At 44.6% G+C, this 26,927-nt stretch overlaps 1 protein-coding gene across 5 annotated transcripts in view; it reads left to right on the top strand.

The window, feature by feature from the left end:
- Positions 1-507: 507 nt before the first annotated feature.
- Positions 508-26,927, top strand: part of zgc:114120 (uncharacterized protein LOC619267 homolog) — a 190,260-nt gene continuing 163,840 nt past the window's right edge. For all 5 annotated transcript variants that reach the window (XM_049563236.1, XM_049563235.1, XM_049563237.1 and 2 more), the window contains exon 1: positions 508-774. In XM_049563236.1, the coding sequence (XP_049419193.1) occupies positions 753-774 (22 nt within the window). In that variant the 5' untranslated portion in view covers positions 508-752. The remainder of the gene's footprint in view (positions 775-26,927) is intronic.

Here is a 26,927-nt window from a genome sequence, read left to right as displayed (position 1 = left end):
ATTTACTTTGACAATATCCTTTGTTGCGGGCACACCCATACACACACACACACACACACACACACACACGCTCTGAGATCAGCTGCAGTGTTTCATCACGCATGCAGGCGCAGCCCTGTTCATGATATGCTATCAGTGTTTGCTATTCCGCACTTTGCTGGCTGGTATTCATAATTCATCGCCACCACCAGTTTGTCTGCTGAAAAGTGTCACAGAAACATCTGCATCTCTGGATTTCTTTTCATCCCTCCATCAGTTGCTTCCTCTGCTCAGCTGCACTGCGAGCGTGGTGTCAAGCCCACATAGCGATATTGAATTACAGATGCACACTACAGTATATTCCCACAGACACATGATTAAAATCCAATGCGTATAATGACGGCGCTCAGATCAAAGGCAGCTGGTTAGAGGATGCAGGCCCTTTAAGAGAGGCAGCGCGGGGAGGGCTCTGCATCCATAAAACATGAGTTTATTCAGTGGCCATGCTAAGACATGGTTAGGAGCGCCTCTGCACTCCGGCGTGCTCTCATCACAGGCAGAGCATCCCCGTCCGAGCAGACGCTTCACACACATGCTGACACAGCTGAGACATGGACGTGCTGAGAAGAAAGGGATAAAACGGGAGCGAGAGGAGCGAGAAGAGAGCAGAGCAGAAGAAGAGTGAATGGGGAAGAAAGAAGAGCTTATAAAGAAGATAAGAGAGAAAGTGACGGCGCGGTAGAGGACCGTAAACAGGTGCATCGAGGCGGAGAATGGGCAATTCCTCCTTCCCAGGCATGTCCCCTCTCTCTCCGTCCATTCTGTAGTTGCAGGTATTTCTAACTTGAGTGCCCTTCTCTGACGCGCTGCTGGGGGTGCTGGGAAACTACTGCTGTTTACCTCCACTTTCTTCTCCGGTGTGATGCTGTGTGTATCTGCTGCACATCTGTCTTCCCCTGCATGTTTCTGAGACATACATTAGATATCACTTTACACAGTTAAAGTGTGTCTTTGGCACTTTTAAAAAAAATCTCCCGGCAGTACTGCAGTGTATGAATTTATAATATGTGGGACACTGAGTTGAAGCGTCTTCTAAGTTGTTTTTTAATTTGCTTTGATTTGAGATAAAGCCTCTGACTGAGTTATCCTGCCAGAATAATCAGTTTGAAATGCTGCAGCCCATTTGAAATGCATTAGAAGTGTGTGTTGAAATGCCTCTTAGCGCAGATATTGACGGGACAGAGTGTCTGAGAGGATCGGCGGGTGTGAGTGTCTGGTGGTGTCGGTTGCGTCTGGCAGCAGCACTTGTTTACTGCCTGTGTGCGGACAGGAGGCTGTTGATGTTCTGGCTCTGTGTGGTTGGCATCTGGGGCAGCATGAAAGAGAGCCATTGAAGGATGTACAGATGCTGCTGCCGGTCAGAGAGATGGAAAGAGTGATGCGGACAATGATGCTGGTTTATAGACCATTTACTGGATGTTAATGCAGTGGTTTGAAAATACAGAAGCAGCAGTGTCCACTTAGAAGACAAGCAGCCGGCTGTAATGACAAAAACTAATTTGCATCGTAAACATAGACTGAGCTCAGTCTTTTTTCTTCAGATGTGAAAGTGGGTGAAACACTCAGGGATGGGTTTGTCCTCCTTTACATCTGCAGTTTAATATATACACATGCATTAGAGCCACAGAGCCAAGCATCTGTTTTTCTGAAAGATAAATCCCTGACGAGGGATGGGACATGAGGCCAGGAAATAAAATCTATTTTCTTCCTGTAATCGGAAGCTTCACTGCAAGATAGTCAAACATCTGGAGTCATGACAGTCCTGTAAACTCTGGCAGATGCTCTTAGCTCTGGCAGGTGTAATACAGGGTGAGGGTACGAAGGGTGGTTTCGTGTAGTGGAAGCGAGCCGCCATGTACGAAAACAATGTCGCAACATTAAAAAAAAAAAAAAAATCACAAGATTTAATGAAATAACACATTACGCTTTAGAGAAAAACAACACAGGCACAATTGTGCCATTTATTTAATGATTGTGACGTTTCAGTAGCTCGTCACCTGCTGACTAAACTGATTTCAAACAAGATGCATCAGGATTTGAGTGGTTTACATTTATTGGGGGAAATTATATATAAAGTAACTCTTAATGCCCAGTTTACAAATCTGTTGTGACTCAAGTAGGGTCACAGTGATATACCATGTACATTTGCTTATTTACGGTATAGAAACAGAGCGCAGTGTGTCATAATCTGAAAGCCATGCCTCCAAAGGGGAAACGAGGCCCGCTTTCCTTTCACTTCTTCGCCTTCAAGTCTCCACGACTGAATTGCTAGCTAGCTAGCTAAAATTATTAGCTCTAGCTAGCTAATAATTAGCTTATAATAAGATGGCAAAGGATTATTTTAGCACGCTGTGCCTACCAGAGAGGCAACGGTATATTGCTAAGCTTAATACTGCCGGTCTACCTCAGTGTCCCTTCTCCTTACCTTGCTCGTCTTGGAAAAAACATGATGTGGAGATTCTTTTTTAAGAAGATGAGAATTTGGGTATGCTCAGCAGCCGTCAGCCTGCTCCTGCTACCGGCATGTTGTTGTTTTGAGACATGCCTCTACATGCTGGTAGTCTCGCTCACCAGACTTTTCTCAAGAAAAGAAAGGTCTGGCTGGGCCGACTCTCACTTTAAGATTGGAGGAAAAAACGCCCCGGCTGCTTGTATTTCTTTCAACCAATCACAGTCGTTCTGGGCGGTGCCACAGCAGCGGTGCACTTACAAAAATATTGCCGGGGGGAAACAGGTTTTGGTGTAACACACCCACAAAAATATCGCCTACAGGACGCGAACCATGGCAGAAAAATGGCTACATCCCCGCAAGATCAAACACCGCAAAAGTTAGTAAAGGACGTGTTGAAAACTGCTACACAACCGGAGGTCGTAGGGCGGGACTTCAGCGGGTGGCTGGTTCCGCCCAATGAGAGGCTGATCTATGCAACAAAATTCCGCCCACTCAGACTACTCAGCAGCTGATAAAAGCTAAGCTCTGGGTTTTTATTGGCCGTGCAGCCCACCACACAGCAACTTTTCGGCATTTGGATTCAACTCAACAAGCTGGAAATGGAGGGGCAAAGTGTGAGGGGAAAGCGGGCCTTTTTCCCCTTTGGGGGCGTGGCTTTCAGATTATGACTCGTTGCGCTCTGTGTCTATTGGAAAAAAAATTGCAGCTGGATGGAGAATCTGCCTTTATGTTAGTTATTTTTACACAAACTTCCATCAACAAAATGGTTTTAAGTTTCAATTATAGTAATAAAATGTTTGTTCAACCAAAAAATAACCCTTCCATTTTCCTTCCCTTAAGAGTCCTTCTGATTGATAATAATATAAACTCTGTAATACTTTGATAACGTGAAACTGCGATATTTTCTGAGATGCTCATCGTACCCTGAAAATCTCATACTGTTCCAACCCTAGGCTCAACAGTTTATGTTGCCAGCTATCATCTATGTTACTTCTTGACATAAAGGTCCAGTGTGTCGGATTTAGTGCCATCTAGTGGTGAGGTTGCAGATTGCAACCAACTGAAGCTCCTCCCGTGTGCCCTGCGTGTAGGAGAGTGATGGTGGCCAATGCTGAAATGCAAACGGCCCTATTAGAACCAGTATTTAATTTGTGTCCTGTGGCCTGCTGCTCCGTCCCAGCCCTCACCTATGGTCATGAGCTCTGGGTAGTGACTGAAAGAATGAGGTCACAGATACAAGCGTCTGAAATGAGTTTCCTCTGTAGGGTGTCTGGGCTCAGCCTTAGAGATAGGGGGAGGAGTCAGACATCTGGAGGGAGCTCGGAGTAGAGCCGCTGCTCCTTTGCATCGAATAGATCAGTTGAGGTGGTTGCGGGCACGTCCAGCTGGTAGGAGGCCCCGGGGCAGACCCAGAACACACTGGAGGGATTATATATCTCTGGCCTGGGAACACCTCGGGGTCCTCCAGGAGGAGCTGGAAAGCCTTGCTGGGGAGAGGGACGTCTGGGGTGCTTTGCTCAGCCTGCTGCCTCCTCGACCCTGTGTTGACATTTCCAACGGCCTCATCTTTTATCTCTGTCATTATTCAGTTCAGTTCAATTTTATTTATAGCCTATAGTCCAACATCACAAATCACAATTTGCCTTAGAAGGCTTTACAACACACACCACCCTCTGTCCTTGGACCCTCATGGCAGATATGGAAAAACTCTAGAAACACAGGAGGAGACAAAAAAGGTAGATGCTTTGGCGTTACCTGTATTGCGTGACCCACTTGCTAGCTTGCTAAATTGTTATCCTCTGTGGCTTCTAGACACTGACAGTGGCGTCCATTTTGCTGTTGCGTACTGTAGCGGTGGTGCTCTCATGACTTGAACACTTGAATGCCAAACATGTTCTGTTCATGGCTTCAAATGTCGTAGCCACAAACTCATGAGTTCCATTTGAAGGCAGCATTATTTTCAGATGACTATAAACAATAATTAAATGATTTTATATTTCATTTCTTTAAGTTTGTCCCCCTACGTTCTGCACACTGAACCTTTAAAGTGCCTTTTTTTGTGCACATTGTAATAACTAAATCATGCAAATTGCACAGAAGTTCTTGGTCATGTCATGGTTTATGATGCATGTCATGTAACTGCAGCGTTTCTGTTCTGACTCCCGGACAGAAAACTTTAGTTCCAAGTTTTCACTCCCTTTTTTCTACATTGCCAAGCCCTGTGCCTGACAATCTTTGAAAAACCCTCAAGGTTGTTCAGAATTCTTAAAACCTTTCATCCATCTGCATGATGATAAATAATTCTAACCTGTTGTCTATGCATTGTACAACATCTTTTAAGTTTTATGCCTTTGTTTGTATTAACCTCTTTGCATTGTTCTGTATTTCCATACACAATAGGGCATACACAGTTTCTACGAGACAAGCAAACAGAGATGCATTTACAGGCCGCCATCTTTGCTTTTACACAGTTACAACTTGGTAAATGGGTTAAACTCCTTTTTATTGTGCAGCAGATGGAGTTTTTTCTCTGAATCTGAATAGGCGTGGTAAAGAGAGTCTGACGTTTATAGAAATACCCTCTCCATTGTGTTTTGTTAAACAACCTCCTTGGCTTTTCAAAGATCACCAGGTATTTATCCTTCAGATAAAAAGGCACTTATCTCATGAGAGAAGCACAAGCTGGTACTACTGCAGCCTGACTGCAGGCTGGCAGAGTGCAAAATGGAGGTCCTCACCATCTTTAATCAGTATCGATTTACATGATACCCTCCAACACACTCACACTGCACAAATCTGTGTCGGAGCAAGAAAAGACTCAAGTCTCTTGAACGTGTGAAGAGATAGGATTGGGGAAAAAATACCAGCTATCTTAAAACTCAACGTAGTTTGGATATGGGGCTTGTCACATCCTGCACGCTGTCGCACTCGGAAATCGCTGAGAGGATTAAATCTGAACAGAGCGTTTTGAAATACAGAATATACAGTCACCCTTGAACATCTCAAACTTATCTCTTTGTGCTGCATGACGGTGTGAGTCATGTCACCTCAATGACATGCCAGAGGAGAGGGGGCGGGTGGTGGTGGAGGTGGTGGTGGTGGTGTAGCAGATCAAGCGTGTTGGAATCACAAGTGACTGGGGAGCAAAAGAGAAGGAGAAGAGACAGGGTAGAGGATCTGTCAGAGAGCCGAGCAGCAGCAGCCAAACGGCAGTTTTCCCATGTCAGCCTGATCAAACTTGTTGACATCTGGAAGGAGATGGAAGAGAGACAGAGAAAGGGAGGGAGGGATGAAGGGCAGAGAGAGGGAGCTGCAGAGCAGAGGGTGTCGACATCTGAGGACTGATTGATGCGGTTGCCGCGGAGCCACCAGGTGAGGGTGAGCCGACTATAATATTGACTCAGGGATGTCGTTTCTGCCGAGAGCCGCGCTGCACTCTGACATTCAGAGACTGTGTTGCAGCTTCGTCCTTGATGTCGCTTCCTTTGACTTCTTTTCTGAGTCAAAACAACATTTTCCAGAAATTTGGTTTCAAGCGCCCAGACTGCAGAGACCCAAACGCAGCTTCCGACACCAGAGACTTCATCATTTCATAATGTGTAAGAAAGTGGAGAAGCTTCAACTGACAAATGACTCCATATTAAAAAGTTTTAAATATCTTCCCCTGCGCTGGAACCTTCTCTGATACATGAGGGTACTTAACCTGCTGACAGTTCAGACATCCTCATCCTCATCGCCTCATCAACTATCTATTCGCTTATTCACGCATTTACAACTAGTTGATTCATCTTTTCATCTGTGAAGTGCCCCAGAATATTTACAGAGTCAGGGAATGAGTGAGTTCATCCATATCTGTATCTGTTCGACCAACTCAATTATCTGTATCCACATCTGTACTTGGGATGGGCGGAGTTTAAAGCAGAAGTAGGCAAGACTTAACCAGAAGTTATTTTAAGCCGATCAGAAGTTGCTCTGTTCTTATTTCTTAGAAAACTATTTACAGAACAATCTCAGGATTGACCTCCTGATCAGACTGCACTCAGCTACCCAGATAAAGGTTTTCTTGCTTCACAAGTACGGATATTGACTCATTTTAATCAGCTGATACTTGTACTCATAAAAATCACATTAAACCGCACTGGATACTCGTTTTCTTTCAGAGTGTTCAGCTCAACCCTGACAGATTCCCATTGAAGCTGCAACAACTAGTCAATTGATTATTCAGTTGACCGAAATGAATCGACAACTGTTTTGATAATCAGTTGTTTAAGTCATTTTTCAAGGAAAAAGGTGATATTTCCAGGTTTTCAAATGTGAGAATTTGCTGCTTTCCTTGGTTTACATCATAGTAAAGTTAATTTTGGGGAGTTCGGAAATGTCAGTTGGACAAAATGAAACATTTGATGAAATCTCTTTAAAGGGATAGTGCACCCAAAAATGAAAATTCAGCCATTATCTACTCACCCATATGCCGAGGGAGGCTCAGGTGAAGTTTTAGAGTCCAAAAACACATCATTGAAAACACAAAATATCTCCATACTGCTCGTCCGTAGTGATCCAAGTGTCCTGAAGCCCCGACATAAAAAGTTGTTTGGAAAAACCTCATTTGAACTCTGTTTTTAGCCTCATTGTAGCCTGTAGCTCTGACTGCCTCTCTGGGCACTGCACTTACGCTGTCAGACATCAATCAAACTGCAACTTCACAAAAAGTAAGCAAAATTTGTTTTTAAAAATTCAACACTTTTTATTCCCTCCACACCAGTTTGTAGCATCTACACTGTACAAAAGAAATGGACGTAATAAACCTGCATTCCATTTAATGGCCAGCAGGGGGCGACTCCAGTCTGGTTATTTAAAGTCAACAAGGAACAAAAACGTACTTCTCTCTTGTTTCATTACCTCAGTAAACATGTTGCTAATGAGTCTATAGTCTCATTTGGTAGTTTAAAGTCTTCTGTAATTAGGGTTGGGTCGGTAAGAGAAAAAAAAAACAAACAACGGCCCGGTTTTTGTGAAAAACCGCATCAAGTTGGTAATACCGGATTTTCACCACTTGGGGGCACAATTGACTCATTTAAAATAAAAAACGACCTTAGGACAACAGAGTGACAGTAACAAGTTGTTTATTTTATTCCTTACAAATAAATTTTGCAGCTTACTCAATCAGTGCAAACAAGGGTTGCCTCCTTCGTCTGGCTCAAAGCCAACGTGTTGCCATAGTGGCGCATTCTTTGATTTCGTCGAGACTAAATTGTCTGCCATTATCAACTCCCCAGGCTACAGTGGAGGCCTCGGCGCATGCGCACTCGCACCCCCTAGCTCAGTCCCCGCCCCACCCCCACTCCCCTCTCTCTCCTGCTCGCTGTGCGCTTGGCGAAGAGGCAGACACAGGTGCTCACAGACTGGACTCCGCGAGGAATGTCCGCAGTCATTCGGGCTTCCATAGTCGAGCGCACTTCTGCATTGTAGTTTCCTGTAAAAATGTCCATGAAAAATCCCCGCGATGTGAAAAATACATGCTGAACAGTCTTTCGTGTGACACTGGTGCACGGAGCGGAGTCCGTGCCGTCGTGCTGTGCGCGCACAGGGCTTGCGGACGTCCGCTTTTACCAGGCGGACCTCCACGCAGTCTGCTCTGCGTACGTTCTGCCCGAGTATGCGGTCCGGTCGGTCTCAAAAAAAAAAAAAAAAACCCGGTCCGAGACGGAGTACCGGACCGAATTGGTATTACCGAGAACTGACCCAACCCTATCTGTAACAGAGCATGATGTTCAGTTTGTAAATCATGATCCCATTTAGAGTCAAATAGACAATAAAGTAGGGTATGCTATGCTTTAGGGCGTGGCTACCTTGTGATGACACTTCCATGGCGACCTGGCAATCAGGATAGAGGTGTAGAGTGTGTATCTTCCACAGGTCCAACTATGGTCAACACTTGCTCCACGAAACTAAGATGGCGACATGGTGCAAAATGGCAAACTCAAGGCTTTAAAACCAACGAATGGACGACGACCTGTTTATGTTTCACCTGTTTGTGGGTAGCGTCTCTGTTTACCAGTGTTGGTTGGGACACAGCTCATCTCTCCCAGTGTCTTCATAAAGTATAGACTCTCCTGTTTGAAGGGGATGAAATGGGTCCTGGAGCGACTGTGAGTGTAGAGCTGCCTGAGAGCAGCACCTGTGGAGCTGGCAGAGATTCAGTTTCGTGTTCAAGGACGTGACAGTAACTCTGCTCAGCGCTCGTCCCTGCAGCCTGTTTAAAAATACTGCTCCAACGTGATGCCATGGAAACTTGTTTGGTTGATAGAAAAATGAGCTAAATACATGCAGTTATTTTTATTGTTGGATGATACTACGAGAGGATTTTAAGGGCTGAAGCCTCAGACGAGATTTGGGGATTGAGACGATTTTTAGTGTATAATTAAACAACCTTGGAAGCAATGAAAGATTGACGACACATCACAGCAGAGAGTTATTAACAATAAATCCCGTTCATTTGGCTCTCTGTGGCTCTGTAAAGCTGACCCAGGATAATCTGGCAGCCTGTCTGTGGATGTTGTTTAATTTATTCAGCGGAGCTTTTGGAACTAAACAGAGCTGATCAAAAAACCAGCTGCAAGGTGGTTTAAGATGTGGAGCCAGTGAGTTGGATGTCATGATGAGTCTACTCCATTCAGAATGAAAACACATTTCTGGTTTTGCCAGTTGTGTCTGGTAAAGACATGAGGAAACTCTGCACATTTTTGTTTCTGGGATAGTCAGATCATCTTTTCATCCACTTTGAAATTTTACTGATTCGACCCGCTTTGGCCTCAGAGTGCATCTGACTTATCGCTTACAAACGGAGACTGCTAACATGTAGTGGGAAATCAGTGGCTCAGGAACAGTGTGTAAGTTGTAGGGAGATTTAGCGATGATGTCTGGTGGTGAGGACTGCAGATTGCAACCAGATGAAACTTGTCATTGTCCAGGAGGTTTTTACCGGGAGACAGGTTATCTGCAGAGGACTCCTCCTCTCCAAAATACACAGACCGGGTGATTTAAGCAGGATTTATACTTCTACATCGAATCTGCTCCGTACCTATGGTGTATAGGCTCTGCAGAGATGCATACTCTACACCGTAGCCTCTCCTGAGAATGTAACTGCACGTTGCAGCGACGGAAACCTTCTGTGTGCTTTTATCAGCCAAAAACCATGTTCCCTCAGTGGAAACAAAACTTTTATTTACTTTTAGTACACAAATAAAAAAAACAATAAAATGTGAGGACTATAAAGCCCCCACGAAATGGCTTTTGAAGTCCTGTGTGATTTATCCTGGCTTCATATGAGTAGGGAAACTCCACTAGCCGCTAGGCTAATTTATACAATGTAAAATGTCAACGGCTTATGCTAATAACATTAGCATGTTGTATTTGTTTTGAAAACGTTCTTAGTATGGGACAGTTGTTGTGTCAGCTGTAAGTGAGCTGAATTTTGTAACGTTACCTTTGTTAATGTTGCTGTTGTTTGTCACTTCATGTGAGTAGAGAGAAACTCCACTAGCCGCTAGGCTAATTTATAAAATGTAAAATTCTGTTGGCCTGTGCTAATAACCAACACATGCCTTTAAACCAGTAAAAACAATACAAAGCTGTGTCATGTTACATGAGAGTGTTTCTCGGATGCTGTTTCACGTGTCGGAGATGGGCCCTTACCCCCAATTTTCACATACTCTGCCAGCGCACTACGTAGCAAATACGCTCCCATTCTAGGGAATAGCTGCATTTCCACAGCTGCGTGGCGCTCCGGTTCATCGGAGATACCAGGTACCAGATGCCAGGTCTATTTTTCAGCGGCTACGCTTCCATTTAATGTCAAGCCACGTAGCTCAGATTGCACCAAACCAGAAACAGAACGCACACAGCATCCGGTAAATTTCAAAATACAACTACGGAATGTAAACTCTCAATTTTTTATAAAATCGTGAAGTAATGTTGATGTGAACAGCAAGGCAATCTCAAGTTGAACTTGTTTTCTCTCTTTCTCCTTCTGAATGAACTATTGTTTTGGTCTGGCTCACACTTCAATTGCTTTTTATCGCGTGATCTTGCAGTTCCCACGTGAGCTTGCGGCTCTGCTTCACTGCGCAACACTCCAGAAATGCATCCAGTAGGCGAGGGTACATGTAGTCGGTCGCTCCAGATCCACGTAGCTTTTACACTAAAGAAAACTACACTACTACTATATTCCATTTCTGCCAGTATGTCCCTCTAAATCCTGCACACTGGACCTTTAAACTTGTACTTCCTCCGGCTGTTTCAGGCTTCAGACGAGCACACTGACAACACAGAGGACTTTGAGAGGAGGATAGAGGATCATTTTAAAGAGAATCCTCCTCCTCTTGTTGTTGTTGTTGTTGTTGGACAGATGCTGATGACTGTTCTATAGCATTGCTTGCACAGGGAGATTATTCTCTCTTAGAAAAATAACCAGGTGTTTTTATGGGCAAATCCCTCTGTATGAAGACGAATGATATTCACTAGGCCCGGGGAGAAAAAAGTCAGACAATAAAAAGTAGGATAAAAAAGTGAAGCAGCCTTTTATGCTTTTGTCATCAGTATTTTGTGCTCCAGCCTCCTGAAGCTGTGTACAAGTGGAAGAAAAATGGGGGGAATAAGCAGAGAGAAGCCTCTGCTGGAAGCGACGCTGGTTTGCTTTTCTGTAGTAAATCAGCTTAATTGCAAAGTACTGCGTCACATTTTTTCTCTGTAGCAGCCACTCACATTTTCTCCTCCAATCGACAGCTGCTGGACATAAAGTGCTGATAATGACCTCAGGTCTGTTAATGTGGGCACGCTCATGTGTTCTCACTGAATCTCCTCTGCACCAGTGAAGGGCCAGACACAAGACAACATACAGTATCTATCACGGCAATGACATGTAATTTTTTAAATGATCCACACACACACACACACACACACACACACACACACACACACACACACACAGAGTCCTCATCATCGGCTGCCTAATAGATTCCTGCAGTGGTGTATGATCCTCAGCTGCGGGAGTGACATGACAGAGACATGCAGCTCTCTGATGGTTCCCCACATCTCTGTGTATTTGTGAGTCCATTGATGGTTTAAATGTGATTTTATTGCATTTCTACTTTATTAGACAGAAGGATGGATGAGAGAGAGGCAGAGAGAGGTGGATTCTAACATCACAGCAGGGTTGGGCCGTATCACGATACTGTGCAACTGAAGAAAGGTGTCGAACAGTACAGATTTGGCAATGACATTTTGACTGTGGGAGATTTTCAGAGCAGCCTATGTAGAAAATCAAGGCTGGATTCTTGTGTGATCTTGCAAATCCAGCCACAGAGTCCTGCACTCTGGGTCGGGTGCCTGATGGGTAACCTACAAAAAGCTGTGTGAAGAGTGAAGGAAAAAAAAGAACATATATAAAATTCACAGGTACGGGCAAAGATAAAAATGAACTACACACGGCGGGCAGTGGGTGAGAACGAAACATGAATATTTTTTTAGTTGTCAGAATAAAACAAATAAAAAGATGTGCAGTATTTGTGGAAATATTCTAACATCTAAATCACTATTATCAAGCCACAGTTCCTTTTATTTTTGAAAGTTAGTGACACAAGTGTAACCTTTGACCCCGTGGTGACATTGGTCACCGACGTGGAGGACTCCAGCCATGAAACTTTGCAGCCCGAGGATGAGGTGGCAGCCTACATGGAGTTCAAGACACCCAAGGAGGATCCTTTGGAGGTTTGATGGTGGTGGAAGGAGCATGCTAACATGTTTCCTAACCTGGCAGTGACTGAATGTTTTCACCATCTTGTCATCGGGTGCAGCGAAAGTGAAAGAGACTTTTCCTCTGCTGAAATTGTAATTGAAGAACGGAGAACCCAGCTTAAAGGGATAGTGCACCCAAACATGAAAATGCAGCCATTATCTACTCACCCATATGCCGAGGGAGGCTCAGGTGAAGTTTTAGAGTCCTCACATCACTTGCAGAGATCCAAGGGGAGAGGAGGTAGCAACACAACTCCACCTAATGGAGGCTGACGGCGCCCCAGATTCAAACGTCCAAAAACACATCATTGAAACCACAAAATATCTCCATACTGCTCGTCCGTAGTGATCCAAGTGTCCTGAAGCCCCGACATAAAAAGTTGTTTGGAAAAACCTCATTTGGACTCTGCAGTCATCGCCAATTCCCAGTCCGAGCAGCAAAGACTTTCCTCATCCGTTGGTGGGGATGCACCGAAATGAAAATTTGTGGCCGAAGCCAAAGCCGAATAATATTAAACGCTTGGCCGAATACCGAGTACCGAATACTGAATGTCGTTGTTTAGTTTTTCATTAGTTTTTGCAGATGAACCCCCTCCAGATTAGTGTTGGCACAGTACCAAAATTGGGACCCACTGTGCGATACCAATGAAAATATCACGGTTCTGAGTAGTATCACGATACCACAGCAAAAATGAGGCAGATGTGCCTTTTGTCATTTATAAAAAGATAAATCACTTTTCTATAATACATCAATGATATTTCAATGGAATAAATTACTTATTGACTTATTCATACTTCAAAAACAGCATCAATAAGTGATTAACATAGGGGGGATCAAAATAAAATAAATAAATAAAATAAGAATCAACCAGCCACCCTCCTCCCCTGACAAGTAACCAACAGTCCCTTCATAAGTAAAGAACAGTCCCTTCATAAGTAACCAACAGTCCCTAAAGTGCGGTGAGGTTTGTGGACCGTGAACGGCTCATTTCTCCTCTGACACATCACGTACGGTCTGTGTTCCGCTGGCTCGGCTGTTCAGGTACTTCTGGGCAGTCATGACGTCAAGAAGAGGATATTATTGGAACCGACTTCTCCTCACCGGTAAGCCGATGGCCGCCGTATTTGACAGGAATACATTACTGTCTGTGACCTCCATTCAACCCACAACCGATGGGATTCGCCTTTCGTTTCTGCTGCTGGTTGAAATCTGTAGGCTGCTCGCACAGCATGCTGAATGATTTAAGCCTATTTTGCTCGCTCAAAACTATTTTTAGTCGCAAATGCGAGTGCGGTGACGGACGGATCGCCACACTGCCGACATTTTAATCTGCCCGCCACGGCACACTGTTTGATTGGGTTATCAAAACACGCCGCTATTATTCGGCCTTGCTTTTAACTTATTCCACCGAATACCGAATGTGTGTTTTTTTGCAATATTCGGCCGAATATATTCGGTTACCGAATATTCGGTACATCCCTATCCGTTGGCATTGCTTTGCATTTGAAACAACTACACCACCAGGTTTCCAGTGCTCGACTCCGGTATTCTGCAGCTGGCTGAGGGTTAGGCTCATGAGCTGTGGCGGCTGCTTCGTCCAGTAGCCTGAGTTCCGTCCGTATAGTCGGGCTCAAACAAATACAGCTCAACAAAGAAATGCTGTTCCTCCTCAATTTCAAAGACATGTTGGGCTGTCCTTTGCTAAAAGACCGTAGTGCAAATTATCTTGTAGCTACTGTGGTTACTGTTGTCTCCCCCTGCGGTGCACGTGTCACGTGATGTAAACACGGGTGAGCAAAGCTCATGCTTTCGCTGGTCTCGCACACAAGCGCGCACACGTGAGTGCGGAGCACAGAGAAGCAGTCAGAGCTACAGGCTACAATGAGGCTAAAAACAGAGTTCATATGACGTTTTTCCAAACAACTTTTTATGTCGGGGCTTCAGGACACTTGGATCACTACGGACGAGCAGTATGGAGATATTTTGTGGATTCAATTTTGTGTTCTTGGACGTTAGTCTGGTGATGTGAGGACTCTAAAACTTCACCAGGGCCTCCGTCGGCATATGGGTGAGTAGATAATGGCTGAATTTACATTTTTGGGTGCACTATCCCTTTAATGTGAGTGACTGTAGCCTGTGTGTGTTTAATCACGGGTCAAGCCCTTTTTAAACAGGAGTTGTGCAAATTTGCAGGAAAGCCCAATCAGTGTTTTTTCAGCATTGGCAGTATAAAAACAAAATCAGGGAGTGCCGCAAAATGCCGCCTACCTACTTTTGTTTATACAGAATGTGCCTTTTTCGGGGCAATGGGGGGCGTGAGCAAGTAACAAAACGTGTAGCTCAGCGTGTGACGTAAACAGTGACGTGGGAGGGAAGCCGCGGCTGGTCAGTCCTTCGGTGATTCTCTCGTAAGTCGGCCCGTCCTTCACCGTCCCCGTCATCTGACGGTTAATGGCCTCTTCGTTTGCGAGGACAAGGAGGGCGCGCAATTCCTTGTCTCCCCAGTTGCTCATCTTTACAGTGTCTGTCAGGTTTGTGTTTCCCTCTTGCTACTAGCTGCTCGCTAATTCCTGCTATCAGCTGTTTCCTGTTTATCCACCGCCAGTGGCTCGCACGTGCGGCGTCATCAACAGCTCCTCCCACAAGTCATCAACAGCTCCTCCCACAAGTCTTAAACAGCTCCTCCCGTTGCGGAAGGCCGCCTCGTTCTTTTTAAACCAAAAGGGTTCCACCAATATGTCTACCCTACGAGGCGGAAAATTGGGCACCTCGGATCAACTCGCCAATCCGGCTCTGTGTGTCTAAACGCTCGCAGCTTGCCGGCAAAACGGCCCAACATTCACCGAAAATCTGGCAGTGTAAAAGGGGCTTCAGGTTGCAGGACTTTGACTTACGCCTCGTTTCCACCTATGTATGTTTACAGAGACGAGGCAACCGGAAATCCATTCATTCCTGTAGGAATCTCCATGATATCAGGTGTGCCTGCAAAACTTCTCCCCTCTATGTTATACTGCTAAAAATATGGTTCTACATTCAGCTGCTCATACATCTTCTTAATTAAAAATTTTGCAAAACATACCACATACCTGGCGGGACAACATCTTTATTTACTTGTTGCTGTGCAGTATTGTTCCTGTTTCTGTCCCAGTGATGTTCCAAGTGTATATTCCAAACTATTGCATGGTAAAAAACTGACAAAATTAGCCTCTCTTCACGGCTACAGGTAGTCTCTGTCAGGTTTCTATCCATCTGTAAAGAAATGCACTTCCTTGTGTTGGACACTAGAGGCATCATCTGTATATTTCGGGACCTACAGGCACCAGTCACATAGCTACGTGGAAATGAGGCGTTAGACATAATGAGGGGCAACAGGTCGTTTCTGAGCTTCATGGGTATGGGCAGGTGCAGGTTTCAAAAAGGGACCTGTTGAGGACTTTGGCACAAGGTAACATGATGTGGGGCAGACGTGGAGGAGAGAGCAGCTTTAACTCAAGTTTGGAAGTTCCAGATAAAAGAAAGAAACAATCAAATCCTCTGTTTTCCTGTGTTTGGACCAAAAACAGCCCTGCATTAAAAATGCAAGAGGCTGTGTCGGTGGTGGATGAGCTGCTGCAGGTACCAGTGATACAATCCAGGAAGTCCACTTAGAGCGATCCATCTTTTAGTTTGAAGGCTTATGAGATGCCAGAGCAGCGCTCAGTGGGACACAATACTGTGAGGAAGGATTTTACAGCTCTGGAATGTTATCATGGAGACATCATTTAATCTGTTGTTGAAATCTACCTGGAATGTGTGCATTCAGGTGCAGCAAGAGTTGTTTCAACTGTATTGGCAACTTTGCTGCATCATCGCAGTGGTCCTCTTCAAATGAATGAGGGGGCTGTGTTTTTTGCAGGCAGGGCTTAAATCTGTCTGAACACAGCTTTATCTGTCCATGACAAAGGTATCAGTGTAAATCCTACCCCAGGACATCTCAGGTGCATAGTGGACACCTCAGGCTGTTCAGTTATCAGGAGCACTGTATTGATCCCTTGAAAAGAACTCCAGCGATTTAAACCTGCACTTCTGAGACTTTCAGACCTTTTTCAGACTCCCAGCACAAATCTGTTTTTGGCATTGATTTTATAAAGTCTGAACAGCAAAGAAAAAAAACCCACACAGATGAAATGCAAGTTTTGCAAAAAGGATCTTAAACACATTTGCAGGTGGTTGAAATGTGATTTCTATCAGCAGATGCAGATGTGACAGACGCTCCAGCTGGAATTTAAATTGACTTTTGCATTCTGAATCACTGAAGCAGAGCTTTTTTAGTCGAGCCAGGGTGAGTCTGACCACGAAGAGGACTGATTGAAAATTCTGGCATACTGGAGACTTTAGAAGATAACTCTGGGGTTGACAATGTACGATATACGACATAATGTTACCAGTGTTGAATATCTTTGGAATACTACATGCGAGAGACTTACTGGTGTCAGCCCAGAAGCTAACCGTTACCGTCACACCCCTTTCAAAAGCTTTGTGATCCAGCCTTGAACTATGGTGTCTTTTTGGAGACTTTGTAAAATATATCCATAATGATAAATCTGACAGCTTAGCTTCCTTTTTTCATTCCTTGACACTGGAAAGCAATGTCACCAGCGTAACTACCATAAACATGACATCACCCACTGGTTTGTGGAGTCCTGCTATGAAGCCTTGAGTTTGGCATTTTGGTTGTTGCCATCTTGTTTTTGTTTGGAGCCAGAAGTGACCATATTTGGACAAGAGGGCGGAGCTGTGGAGGAGCGAGGGGTGGATCTGACTGAGAAGCTGGCGACACTGTCAGCAGACAGCCTGTCATTCAAAGCAGCCCTGTCCTAATTATGTGTAACTTTAAGCCTTAATAAAATGTGAACAGGTGAGTTATGCACAAATTCATCCCCGTACAGCCGTCATGAATGTTGAAATTAGCTGTAGAGACAAACCATTTCTTGTACCAGGCTGTAAACATGTTTATTTCTGCTGTAGTTATGGACTATGATGACTGACTCGCTTCTGCAGCCAGCCCCAAGTGGCCATTAGAGGTACTGCAGGTTGCTGCTTGGTAGCTACGTAGTTACTGACGCCTACATCGTTACCACAGCAACCCACGCAGACAGGCTGTTGATGTCTGGACACACCGTGATCTGATCACTTGCAGATAACAGACACTCTGTCTGAAAGATCTGATGTGAGAAAAAAAAAATCTACTTTGCATGCAGTCTGAACGAAGCCTTCGTCTCTTGACTTGCAAAAACACTGGATCCTACACTTCCCATAATGCAAATCAAAGCTTGAAAGTTACAACATCTGTTTAGCCCCTTTCCTACTGCACAAAATACTCACTAACACCCGCCAACATTTGGCTTTTTAATGTTATGAGAAAGGTTACAACTGGCATTCATACCCAGGTCAAATGACTGTAGTTGTCACAGGTATTTATCGGCTCTGACTTTTAAGCATTTTTCTGTTGTTATAGCGCCACCCAGTTGCCAATTAGAGTTAAATTTCTCCAGTCACCTTGAGGCGTCCTGTTCTACATATCTACCAAGTTTAGTAAAAATCCATATGGCGGTTAGGCCTAGATAAGAAATGAGCTCTCTAGCGCCCCCATTTTGTTTGATGGGCTCAATAATGGAGGGGTCCCCTCAGATTATGTGTGGTCATATGCCTACAAAGTTGCGTGGTGATGGGTGAAACCCTTGAGATGTTCTACACCTTTATGTGATGAGCCACGCCCTCCGCAATATTCATTGCCTTATAGAAGCTCAGTTTTAGGAAGTTTTCCAACTTTTGCCAAGAGGGAACTTTAGATATTGCTCCCTAGATTATGTTCACCCAGTTTCATGCAGATCGCTCAAACAGCTCTGGTCTACTGGCAATGGGAAAGGAGTCTGTCGCCAGTTTTTTGTGGATCTCCCGTCTTTAAAAAATCTGCAAGCAGTGCTAATGTTGCTGGTAAAGAGGAATCAGTCAGCCCCTCCCTGCCTGGTAAAACTCCACATCATAGTTTTGTAACGCAGGCTCTCTGTTAGAAGAAGTTATCTCCACCTCGGTGACGTCTCCTGCATTATTTCCAGAGCTCCTGCAGCCACAGAGGACATTATACAAGTGTTTTCACAGGCTGAGCAGCGCTCGCCGTGACCAGTAAATTGACTTTGACATGTAAAATTGGTCAAGTGCCTCTTTAAGTCCCACCAGGGACTTGTTCCATTAGTGCAACCTATAGATCTTCTCACAGCAGACATTTTTACTCATCTGACACAGGTGTAACTAATAATATTAATAATGGCTTCAGTCTGTTTAGCAGTCCAGAGTCCTGCTGCTGGCACATACACGCAGGCTCCCGGGGACCGCTCACTAAATATAATGTTAATATCATTAGTTACACTTGTGCTTTTCCTGCTTTATAAGGTCAAGATGTCTGCCGTGAATAAAGGTTTATTAACAGAGCTGAGGACTCTTCTCTCAGGTTGGTGGAATTGAATGAAGATATTCATGATCTTGTTTTGTGTTAAGACTCATAAAAGGATTCAGTATCTGTGTATCTCTGCACTTATTGTTCTTGACACAGCGTCTGCAAGAACTCACCGTTTAAAGACTCCTCTGAAGCAGGTCTTTTTGCTCGTACACTCTTGTGTCTCTCCATGAGCTTGTGAGAGAAATCTCTGGATGGATTTTTTTGTTGTGCTACATGAAAGCACGGACTGGTTTGTGCCACAGAAGACGCACCTCAAATGGCCTTTGTTGCAGCTTTTAAGATGCCATAGAAAAGGCATTTACAATTGTCATGGGGTTGTGGATTTTGCATTGTGTGCTTGAGTGTGTGTGTGTGTGTGTGTGTGTGTGTGTGTGTGTGTGTGTGTGTGAGGTTACTTCAAGGTCTTCCATGCTGCCATCACATATTCTGGCATATCTAGTGCAGTGGGAAATACATCCAGAGTCTAATTTGACAACTTTCCCTGAAAGACCGAATCACAGATATTCATCTCTACGTTTTTTTCCCTTACAGCTGTAACGTTTTGTCCTTGATAAGGAATTGCTATTTCAGTGACATCTCTGCTAGAGAACAGCCTATCAGATGGCATTACTGTCACACATCAGGGCACAAAGAGCAGAGACGAGCCGGCGCTGTCGCAGGTAAACAGCGTATTCCTGTGGCAGGGAAGAGAGGCTGGAGGATGAACAATGTACCTCTCTTGTTTTCTTGTTTGTGGCGAGAGGAATTCATCATGTGCGCAGATTCATCAGTGTTAGACTGGTTTGTGCTGCAGGCACAACGCCACACATTGTTTCACATATTACCCATCTACATGCTGGGTGCGTAGCCAGAGCAGCTCAGACTTCACCGGGGATATCAAGTCTTATTTGCTCAAATCACAGCATTATATGACACAGACAGCGACTCCAGTTTATCACTTGAATCCTGTACAAATTGACTTTAGATGTGACATTGAGTCAGGATTTGTGGACCAATAAGATTCTGTAAAATATGTGGACTGGAACATGTTGAGGGCCCGGCAGACGTCGTGGAGAATTATGATTTGTGAGAACATGAAGAGTAGCTCAGTGCCAGGCTGAAAGCAGAGTTTCTCTGCCTTCTCTTGTTGAATGTTTCTGTGTCACCTCCTCTGGTGTGACACACCCTGGAGAACACTTCTGCATCACTGCAGCAAAAGTGAGAAGTTTCCCACTGAAGGTCAGAAAAACAGGGTTTCAGCTGCTTTTTAGCCACGTTGGTGACAAAGCTCTGAGGATGCAGTGTTGCTCTGTCTGTCAGTCGGTCGTCAACTTTGGTCCAGACTGGAAACTACTGAATGAATTGCTTTGTGATGAAACAGACATTTGTGTTCTCCATAGGATCAATCCTATGACTTTTCATCTAGCGCCACCATCAGGTCAAAATGTAATTCGTCCAGTGCTGTGCTTTATGAACAAATACCTGCAAAACTAAAGACATTCCTATCAGCCTCAGCCATACTTTTGTGCAAATTGGTAAATGTTAGCATGACAACAGGCTAGATTAGGATAGTGAACATGCTGAACATTATTCCTGCTAAACATCCAGCCCAGTCACCAGAAGAAAATGTTGTCATCATCGTACTCATACTCCTCGTCCTCTGCTTATCCAGGTCCGGGTCGCGGGGGCAGCAGCCTCAGCAAAGAAGCCCAGACAGTCCTCTCCCCAGCCACTTCCGTCAGCTCTTCCGAGGGAACCCCGAGGTGTTCCCAGGCCAGCCAGGCGATGTAATCCCTTCAGCGTGTCCTGGGGCGGCCCCAAGGTCTCCTCCTGGTCCCTCCCGGTATCCCAAGGGAGGCGCCCAGAAGGCATCCTTACCAGATGCCCGCGAAGGAGCAGCAGCTCTACTCCGAGTCCCTCCCGGATGTCCGAGCTCCTCACCCTATCCCTAAGGCTGAGCCCAGCCACCCTGCGGAGGAAACTCATTTCGGCCTCTTGTACTCGCGATCTCGTTCTTTCGGTCACTACCCAGAGCTCGTGACCATAGGTGAGGGTTGGAACGTAGATCGACCGGTAAATCGAGAGCTTTGCTTTCTGGCTAAGCTCCCTTTTCACCACGACGGACCGGTTCAGCGCCTGCATCACTGCTGACGCCGCCCCAATCCGCCTGTCAAATTCCCGCTCCATCCTACCCTCACTCATGAACAACACCCCGAGATACTTAAACTCCTCCACCTGAGGAAGGACCTCCCCCCTGACCTGGAGTGGGCAATCCACCCTTTTCCGGCTGAGGACCATGGCCTCGGACTTGGAGGTGCTGATTCTCATCCCAGCCGCTTCACACTCAGCTGCGAACTGCCCCAGCAAGTAGCTGGAGGTCACTGTTCGATGGGGCTAGGAGGACCACGCAAAAAGCAGAGACGAGATCTTCCCGTCACCGAACCTGACACCCTCCACCACTTGGCTGTGCCTAGAAATTCTGTCCATGAAGGTTATGAACAGAACCGGTGACAAAGGGCAGCCCTGGCGGAGTCCAACTCTCACCGGGAACAGGTCCGACTTACTGCCGGCCACGCAAACCAGAATTGCGCTCCGGTACTGGATGGCCCTTAGCAAGGGGCCACCAACCCCATACTCCAGGAGGCATCATCATTTCTGGAAACCACAAATGTTTTATACGTATCATATCAGTGTTTCTACAGTGACGTAGTATGTGAGCTGACATCATCAGGAGGTGGAGGAGATGGTGGAAGGTGTGACACCGAGGTGAAACACCTGCCAAGCTGCAGACCACTGTCTGAAACCAACAAACAACAAAACTGATTTTACAGAGTCATCGCTGTGTTTCCTGCAGCTTTTCAGACCCCAAATGTGAGTGATTTTAGCGACCCTGGCCTGTGGTGTAATGCAGTGCATGGCACAGTTGGGCTTTTGCAGAGGGATATGGAAATTATGTGGTTACAAAAATGTACTGTCAAAGGAAAGGGCTGTCTGTCTCCCAGCTGAACGTTTCCAGGGGAGTGCCTGCCGTTTTCAGCTGGGGAAGAAAAATGCTTTGGTGGACACACAACCTTATAAAAATAACACTAGCAAAACAGGTAGCAATGAGAGCATGGTCGGACAATCACATATCGATCAATTGGCCACAAGGTGTTAGTGTTGTAATTCTAGTGTGTGATTTATTAAATCGTCAGCATGGATTAAAAAAAAACAAAAAAACATTGAGGTTTACCATTTGTGCATACAGGCTTCACTCTCAGCTTGGGTGGTATTTACCTTTTCATGTCTCAATACCTTCCTGACATTTCACCAGGGGTTTATGGTAAATGATGGTATTAATGTGCAGTGCAGCCCCTCCTCCCCTGTGACCGCCAAGTTTGCATCCTGCAAGCTCTCTTAGCTTTTACAGTCTAATAAATGACAGTACAAACTTACAAAATATCAAGGAAGGTTATAGTCTTACACCTATTTTGCTCGTTCAACAGAGAAATACAAACTTTAAATTCAAGCTGCTCTCCTTCACCAAACTAAGACAAGCTTGATAGCCTTGTTACCTCATCGTAAGACACGCTTCTTGACAGAAACAAAATAAACACACCCAAACCGTCTTAGTTAGTCTTGTTAGTCAGTCAATTGTTCCAACAATCATTAATTCTTATTCTGCAGAGTTAGATATGCTGTGGCTGCCCTGTAACGTTATCCCCACCACTCGTCATCACCCTTATCATCAGCTCAGGTGCCTGTTCCAGCAGTGAAGACTGACCTCTGGTGGCAGGAGCTGTGCACTACGTACAGTACATCCACAGCACAGCCTCACTGTGAGTTTAGTACAAAGATGAGCATCTGTGACGGTATTGAAACTCATGCGTCAGGATTTCTGAATACCCCTGTATGCCTGAGTACCAAGACTCTGCTGAGGATTACTTCATACATACAGGTGTACGTGCGTCATGTGTGTGAACTGGTTGTATCTCCACATGTGCTATGTGACAGCTCTGATCCCCCTGCTGCTCTTTGTTATCCCATGAACCGGCGTGACAGCTCTGACACGTGTCCTCAGAAAGCAAACATAACAAATGCAGCTCGACCGCGCCGATGACTAAATTACAGTGTACAACGTTTAACAAGCTCCTCATTTGATGATTATAGAGAATGGTCCTCGTGAAACCACCGATCAGACTCTCAAATGAAAAGCTTCTGTCTGCTGGAATAATGGAGTATCTGGGGTGAGGAGCGAGGGGGGAGAGATGAAGAGGAGGAAGTTATTGTATTGTTGTCGTAGGGCTGGGAAATGAAGTTTGTTGATTTGATATACATCACTGTTGATTCCCCCAAACGCAAAATTCCCCAGTAGTGGATTCTAGAAATGATTAGTCATGTGTCGACAGAGAAATAATCAATAAGTCATTTCTCAAGTAAAAGTGCCGACTGTACGCTCATCACAGCTCCTTACATCTGAGGGTTTGATGCTCGTCTTTGTCACTGTGTCAAAATAAACCAAATATCTTTGGGTTTTGTAACGTCAGTCGCACATAACGAGCTATTTGATTATATCAAACGCCCATTTTCTCTCTTTTCTGACATTTTAAAGACCAAATGAATGATTGATGAATCAAGGAAAACATCAGCAGATAAACTGATAATGAAAATAATTAGTTGCAGCAGGAAATGTAACACTATAAATAATTTATACCAAAATAAACAGAAGTCTTACATTAATTACGTCCATTCACTTGCGTCCCTGTTTTAGACCCTTTGCATCAGCATTATGTGTTTGTATTAAAAGCAGCAGCACGTGTGTGTGTGTGTGTGTGTGTGTGTGTGTGTGTGAGGTTGTAACTCTGTAAGAAGCAGATAGTAACGCTTCACTTTATTGCTGTTGTTTCTCCGAGTGTCTCTGTGTTTGTTCCAGTGGGTGAGTTTCACTGCTGGTGTGTGGCTGTAGGGCCTCCATGCTTTATTAGACGCTGATGCTTCAGGTAATAAACCAAGTTTGTGGTGTTTCACATCGTTGTTGTCACAGTTTTTTGTCAGCGTTAACAATATACAGAACATTACCTCTTATCATCAGCCGGATGGACTCTAAGTAGGCAGAGCACAAACCACAGACATGTTCAGAGTTTTTTAATTTTAAGGTTTTGCAGAAGTTTTCTGAGGGATCACCTGTATCCCTTGGTGTCAGTGGATCTTACTGCAGTACATTTTTGAGGTACTTGTACTTAGGGTTGTTATGAGAACTGATACTTCGGTACCAAGTCAATGCCAACACGCAAAAAATACTTCGGTACCTGTACCTGTAGCAACGAAGAAGAACACCTGTTCTCCATCCTCTTTGGTAGAAACAATGGCTTCTACAAGAACTGCCGGAGCCACAACACCTCGGCTTGTCGTAGGAGTCGTGTGTGGAGGGGGTTAGGGTTAGGCCTCATTTACACCGCAAGCGATGCGTTCACGTAGCGCTCGCGAATGGTCCGTTTACTCACGTTTTCATTTCGACGAGCATGTTAACAGGTTAGAGCATTCACACCGCATCCACTCTACGCGCTGCTCGAGTCATGCTGCTCGAGTCGTGCTGCTCGAGTGAGCAAGCTTGAAAAAAATAGAAGAGACGCCGATTTTTTTGCGTGAGTCACGAGCGAATGTTTGCGGTATTCAACAAAAAACATGAGTTTTCATGTGTTGTGACCTCTCTCGGCCACCGTAGACGTCTCCCTCTTGACCTTAGAGTTAAAGTTAAAGTTTGAAACAGTTTTAATAAAGTGGTGAATTTAGAAATACATGAGTTCTGTTTTTTGATTTTTATCGTGGTATCGAATGAGTATCGAGAATCATGGAAATTCACTGGTATTGGTATCGACTACTGAAATTCTGGTATCGTGACAAGCCGACCTGTACTTAATTATTTGTATTTTATACTTACTCACACTTCTACTCCGCTACATTTTGGAGGCAAATTTATTCCACTTCTTACTCCACTACCTTTGAGTAACAGCTTTATACACTCCTGTTTTTACGCAAGTGAAAGATCTGAATACTTCACTGCTCTCTGTCCAACTTTAGATACCAGAACAATATTGCGTAGTTTATTTACTTAGCACAGATTTTGGTGATCAGCTGTTTGTGTGTTGTCAAGCATCGCACCCTGAGCATCATCTCCACTGAGCAGTACAGAACTGTGAAAAGTTGTGGTTGGTACCAGTGAAACTGTTCCGTACCGTCCCTGTTTTTGCTGGCAACTTTTAAGGTGGAATGTTAACCTGTAATGTTACTCAGTGCATGAGCTGATGACGTGAATCCAACAGCACACCTTAAATTTCAATATGACCACTACTTTAGTTTTTATTGTCTCTCTTTGATCAATCAATCAACCAATCAATCAATTTTATTTATAAAGCCCAATATCACAAATCACAATTTGCCTCACAGGGCTTTACAGCATACGACATCCCTCTGTCCTTATGACCCTCACAGCTGATCAGGAAAAACTCCCCAAAAAACCCTTTAACGGGGAAAAAAAAATCATCACTCTCCCACACAGGAGCACACAGATAATGATTAGCATTGTGTAGCTATTTTCGGGGCAATATTTGTTTCCAGGATAACGGGCTGTCGTAAAATAGGCATAACAGGTCTTATGGTATATTTTTTGAACTATAGCAGCTTTGGGATCACGAGCCACTGGAACAATAGCATGAGGATGAGAAGAGGAAGGAATGCAAAAGCCATAGTTATCGCTCTGTCAGCAGCTGTTGTTGGTCGGTCTGTGGAGAGAGGTGTGGGTGCGAGAGCAGTCAGGAGTAGCGGTGACGTCTACAAGTGTTTGAGATCATAAACGGTTTTGAAAAATTAGTCAACAAAATTTTTTTTTTTTTTTTTTTGTTGACTATCTGTGATAGACTGTGAATATGACAAGAAATGGTGTGAGACCGGGTTTGGCAACAGGTCAGTAGCCTACGTGTTCCGTTCTATTAAAACGGTGCGTTCGTTAAGGGGGTCGTTCGCCAGTGGGCTACAATGAGTACCGGGCCATCAAATCACAGCATCCGCCGTGAGAGGACACGGAATTGTTTGCGCTTTTACGCACGGGTCGGTGGTGAAGTGGTGCACATGACTCGTGCTGCGGACGGACAGACAGACGGACGAGCCACGTATCTCGGTGCCGCTTAAAAACAGGTAATACATCTGGCTACATCTTTCCCACATCAAATATCTGTGATCGCCTAGACCCGTGCGTAAAAGCGCACACAATTCTGTGTCCTCTCACCGCGGATGCTGTGATTTGATGGCCCGGTACTCATTGTAGCCCACTCTTATAAGACCCAATAATAACAATAATAATAATAATAAGTCACTGTGGACCTATATGCCATGCTTTTTAATAAAATTACCAGAGGAGTTTGCAGAAAAACAGGTAATGTCAGCCTGAATTACTCACGTGCGTCCCCGGTGAAAATCGCTGACATGCATGGGAAATACAGCTTCTACAGGCTCGCCATAGCTCACTGTCAGGACTCAGGGACCAGGATTCGGGATGGCAGACCGTCGGAATGGCGATATTTCAGAGTGGCGGCCTGTAACTGTTGGTTAAATAGCCCGTTCAGTTGGTATTCAGATAACTGGGGCTTTACTGGTATAATGCAATAGCACCACCCAGTGGTGAAACCTGTGTACACGTTTACACGATAAAAATGATAAAAATGAGAAGAAAGTGTGAGTGGGAAAATAGAGTGGGAAATACAAGCGTTCTCACTGCGGTCGCATGGTATCAGATATGCATCAGATTTAGGACCTTATATGAGAGAATGGAATGGAAAAAATCAGATTTCTGTGTCACATGGGAGCAAAAAAAATCAGATTGGGCCACATTAACTTGTATTTTGTGTCCTGGACCTGTCCTTGTGGCAGGAGTAGTTTCAAATACCTGTAATGTTTTGATATGTAAAATGCATCACATTGCATTGTGGGGTTGTCAGCATAAAACATGTGCTTCGGCTGCAACTAATGATTTTTCTCTGATTAATAGCTGTTTGGAGTTGGAATTTTAGATTCCTCTTTATTGATTCGGACACTCCAGTAAAATGGTGGATGGTATATACACCTGAGTAAAGTATTTTGAACAGCTAATACAGACTTCCCTGTAATGAAGGGTTGATCTGTGTATC

Source organism: Epinephelus fuscoguttatus, linkage group LG20 (assembly GCF_011397635.1).
Source record: "Epinephelus fuscoguttatus linkage group LG20, E.fuscoguttatus.final_Chr_v1".
In the NCBI taxonomy this organism is placed as follows: domain Eukaryota; kingdom Metazoa; phylum Chordata; class Actinopteri; order Perciformes; family Serranidae; genus Epinephelus; species Epinephelus fuscoguttatus.
Note: the sequence above shows the minus strand (reverse complement) of the source record. Positions and strands in the feature narration are given on the sequence as shown.